General features: G+C 53.1%; 1 protein-coding gene across 1 annotated transcript; it reads right to left on the bottom strand.

The window, feature by feature from the left end:
• Positions 1 to 255: 255 nt before the first annotated feature.
• Positions 256 to 3,227, bottom strand: Neu2 (neuraminidase 2). The gene is made up of 2 exons (XM_090354419.1): positions 3,027 to 3,227; positions 256 to 1,218 (listed from the first exon to the last, which is right to left on the bottom strand). The coding sequence occupies exons 1-2, from the start codon at positions 3,225 to 3,227 to the stop codon at positions 283 to 285; spliced, it is 1,137 nt and encodes a 378-aa protein (XP_090210545.1). The 3' UTR covers positions 256 to 282.
• Between the last annotated feature and the right edge of the window lie 481 nt (positions 3,228 to 3,708).

Raw genomic sequence — 3,708 nt, 5'->3', positions numbered from 1 at the left:
GAGCCTTGCAGCATGACAGGCGCTGTGCTGAGTGACAGCCACAGTGTGTCCCAAGAAAAGTGGTTTGTTAAAAAAAAAATTTTTTTTTAGGCTACAAATAGAATCTTCTAGAAAAGTGGAGGAGGAAGGAGGCAAAGAGCCCTGAGGCAGACCTTCCTGCACACTCAATGAAGGACTCAGCAGTCCAGAGGGACTTGGCAGGATGGGGATAGAAGGGAGGAAGGGAGAGGAAGGGAGGGAAGAGGAGGGGGGAGGGACAGGGGGAAGGGAGGGAGGGCTGGCTCACTGCGCTTCAAACACAGTTGGGAAAGCCTGTCTGAGGGTAAACATGAGGAAAACAATCTCATTGTAATCATTTGCCTCATACAGACACCCAAAAAGCGGAGACCCATCCGGGCCGGGCCCCATGCACTGCAGATCAGAGTAGGCACACCTGCCAGTGGCCAGAAGGGTGGGGGGCGACCAGGTTGTGACATCTGGGGGCTGTGTGTTGAGGTACACCCCCAGGTTGGTCCTGAGCTGGGCATCTGTGGGGTGGGTGTAGAGTAGCCACTTGTCCCAGGAGTCCAGGCCTGTTCTGAGCGTGGGGAAGCTCACCACACTCCCATGGCAGCCCTGGGGAGGCTCCACGAGCGAGCTCACCAGCTGGGCCGGCTGGAAGTAGAGGCCCAAATCCTCACTGTGGGCCTGCATCCTGGCTCCCAGGGCGCTCCTCGCATTGACATATACCAGCCTGTTCTTCCCAGACCCAAGCTCGGCCGCCTGGCACTCCCCAGACTTCTCGCTCAAAAAATTGCCCCTCTCCCACGTGAAGCCATGGTTATGGCTGATGAAGCAGAAGGCAAAGGGGACGGGTGGCCCCTGCTGCATGGATCGGTAGGCATAGGCCGGCACCACCAGGCTTCGCTGCCGGTCACTCAGCTGCACACAGTGCCCGGGACCCACACCAAATGTGGCCCAGTTCCGATGGTCTTCGCCAATGGCTGCCGCCGTGAGGTCCTTCACGAGGGTCCAGGTTTGGCCTAGGTCGGAGCTGGTGACCTGGCACAGACGGGTGACATTGACCTTGCTCCGGAGCTGGTCAGACTCAGAAACCTGCTTCGGGATGGCGATGAAGAAGAGGGACAGGACTCCCGTCTGCTCATCGTACAAGGGGCATGGGTTCATGGACCGATGGTTCTCTAGCTGGGCTTCCACCACCACTCGCTGCTCCTGCCACTGGAGAGGGGAGGGGGAGGAAGAACACAGTCCTGACACAGTTGGCTCCGCCCCAGGGCTTTGGGGGGAGGAATGTTCCCTGGGGACAGTCTCAAAGGCCACTGATGGGGATTCTTTACTTACCACTGCACTCCCTACCAAGCTACAGGGCCTGGGTTCCTCTCAGTGCCCTCCAGGGCCTCCCATCTTTCCCAGAAACATTGTTACTTCTGATCCCACCAAGACACAAAGATGACTCAGGTGGGATCCCCTCCCAATCTCACCCTGGTTCCTTCCTCTTACCAGCCCAGTCTATCTGGCTGTGTTTGATGATGGTTTGTCTGTATGTTGTTTGTGTGTTTTCCACTTCACTGGTAGGACTTGGCCTTAGGGCCTAGCCACTGTCCCTGGGCTTTTATGGACAAGGCTAGTGCGCGACCACATGGAGTCACAATGCCATTTGTGACTCTTAGGTAATTAACTGGAGGAAAGAGTCTCACAGTTGTTCCTAACTCAGCTGGCTTTGAACCATGATCTTCAGATCTCAGCTTCCCAAGAAGCTAGGATTACAGGCATGAGCTACCAATGCCTGGCTCAGCTGGGTATTTTTGAGAGGATCCTCTTCATAGAAACCACAATGACCCCAGCATGTAACCACTTCATTCTCCACACACAGTGCTTGGCTAGCACATCCTAGGAGGGTGCAGCCCCACAGGACTGAGGCTCACACTGAACCTGCATGGAGCTTTGCCAATGTCTATGGCTGGCACGCATGACACAATTATGCCATCTGCCTTCCTTGTCATCAGGGGCTCCACAAAGGACTCCGACACTGACACTGTCTTAGAAGTCTAATATCCTCTGTCTCGCCCTGAGGAAAGCCTAGATAAGGTAGGTGAGCTGCCCAAAGCTCTCTGCTTAAATGATGGAGCCAGAACTTGAATCCAGGCCCATCCCCGTGAGTGTACACTTGTTATGCATCGAATGCTGTGACTAGCGAGCATGCAGGTACCATGACTGTGAGTCCATGGTAATAACGTTAGGCCTTCAGATATGGAAGGCCAATCTTAGGTTCTGTGCATATGCGTGTGTGAGTGTGTGTGTGTGTGTGTGTGTGTGTGAGAGAGAGAGAGAGAGAGAGAGAGAGAGAGAGAGAGAGAGAGAGAGAGAGAGAGAGAGAGAGTGAGTCCTGGAACTTGAATTCAAGGCCTGGGTGCTGCTAGTTTTTTCACTCAAGGCTGGCACTTTACTACTTGAGCCAATCTGACGGACCTTCCTGTATAGGTTGGCTTTGAACCACAATCCTCAGATCTCAACTTCTTGAGTAGCTAGCATTCCAAGAACGAACTTCTAGCATCTGGCAGTCCAGGATATCTTTATTGCTATTAGCTACTTGGTCTACAAGTTGGAACTTCAAAACATAAGCAGTCATCTCAACCCCTAGCGCTCCAGGCTAATCTCACACCAAGACCATACCCCCCCACCCCCCATCCCCGCACCTCAGTTTTGTGATAATATACTTTCTCCCTCAGATTCTCAAGGCTGCCGAGACTCACGGCCAATCACACAATGGAGGAGGTAACACTTCCAGCAGGATAGCCAGATGAGTGGTCACTGGGGCTCCTTCCCAGCACTCCACTTTTGAATTCTTTTCTGGTCCCTCCTGAGCTTCTGTGTGTCTTTCCTAGATCTGCCCCAGACTTTGGCCACTAAGGAATGGAATCTCCCTTGTGTCCTATGAGATCTAGCCCTAGTTCCACTCCACATCCCAGCAAAGAGTATACATGGAATCATCATCATAGAATGGCTGGGGGCCCACTCTGTCTAACCTGGACTTGGCTGGTGGCCACATTGTAGCTTCCTTGGCGAATTACAAGCACATCTGCGTGCTCGTCCTTCTTGCTCAGTCGCTGTTCTGCAAAGGCTAGCAGGGTCTTATGCCAAGGCACATACAGCAGAGCTGGGATTCTGTAGGCGTGGACTCCGGACTGAAACAATTTTTCCCTCCGCAAGACTGGGCAGGTTGTCATGGCGCTGTGGACTAAGCAAGGGGGGAGAACACAGTGTTTGTCGTTGCCCCTGTATCCAGGACCAGGTGGAGTCTACCCCACAGGCTGTGGACAGGCCTTCAGTCGGCTTGGAGCACTCCATTCAGAAGACATGAGGTTAGGGGCAAATGCTTGGGAAAGTCCATTTTGTTTTAGATTTTGCTAGAAGTTAAACCGAATCTCCTTCCACTGGATTCATGCAAACCTTCAAGACTGCGTTTGCCAAAAGCAACACATCAGTCTAATGGTTAAGCCTGGGCAGGACAGATCAGCTGGTCCCTAAGTGGCGTTCTGTAGCTGTCCAATTGCCAGGCAAAGACACATGGGAGCTTTTTATAACTTCAGAGCCCTAGAAAGTTGTTTTAGAAAAGAAAGCCTCTCAATTCTCTAGGTTCCACTCTCTCAGCTGCCTTTGGCAAGAGCCCATCAGCCCCCACTGTGTGGGAGCCCCCCGGAGCTGGGG

The sequence above is a fragment of the Megascapheus bottae genome, chromosome 21, assembly GCF_031878675.1.
Source record: "Megascapheus bottae isolate mThoBot1 chromosome 21, mThoBot2.hap1, whole genome shotgun sequence".
In the NCBI taxonomy this organism is placed as follows: Eukaryota; Metazoa; Chordata; class Mammalia; order Rodentia; family Geomyidae; genus Megascapheus; species Megascapheus bottae.
This window is presented reverse-complemented; position numbering and strand designations above follow the sequence as displayed.

Coding starts and splice junctions, on each gene's coding strand:
- Neu2 (XM_090354419.1), bottom strand. CDS start 3,227: ATGACAACCTGCCCAGTCTTGCGGAGGGAAAAATTGTTTCAGTCCGGA. Junction 1,219..3,026: donor TGGCCACCAGCCAAGTCCAG/GTTAGACAGAGT, acceptor TCCCCTCTCCAG/TGGCAGGAGCAGCGAGTGGT.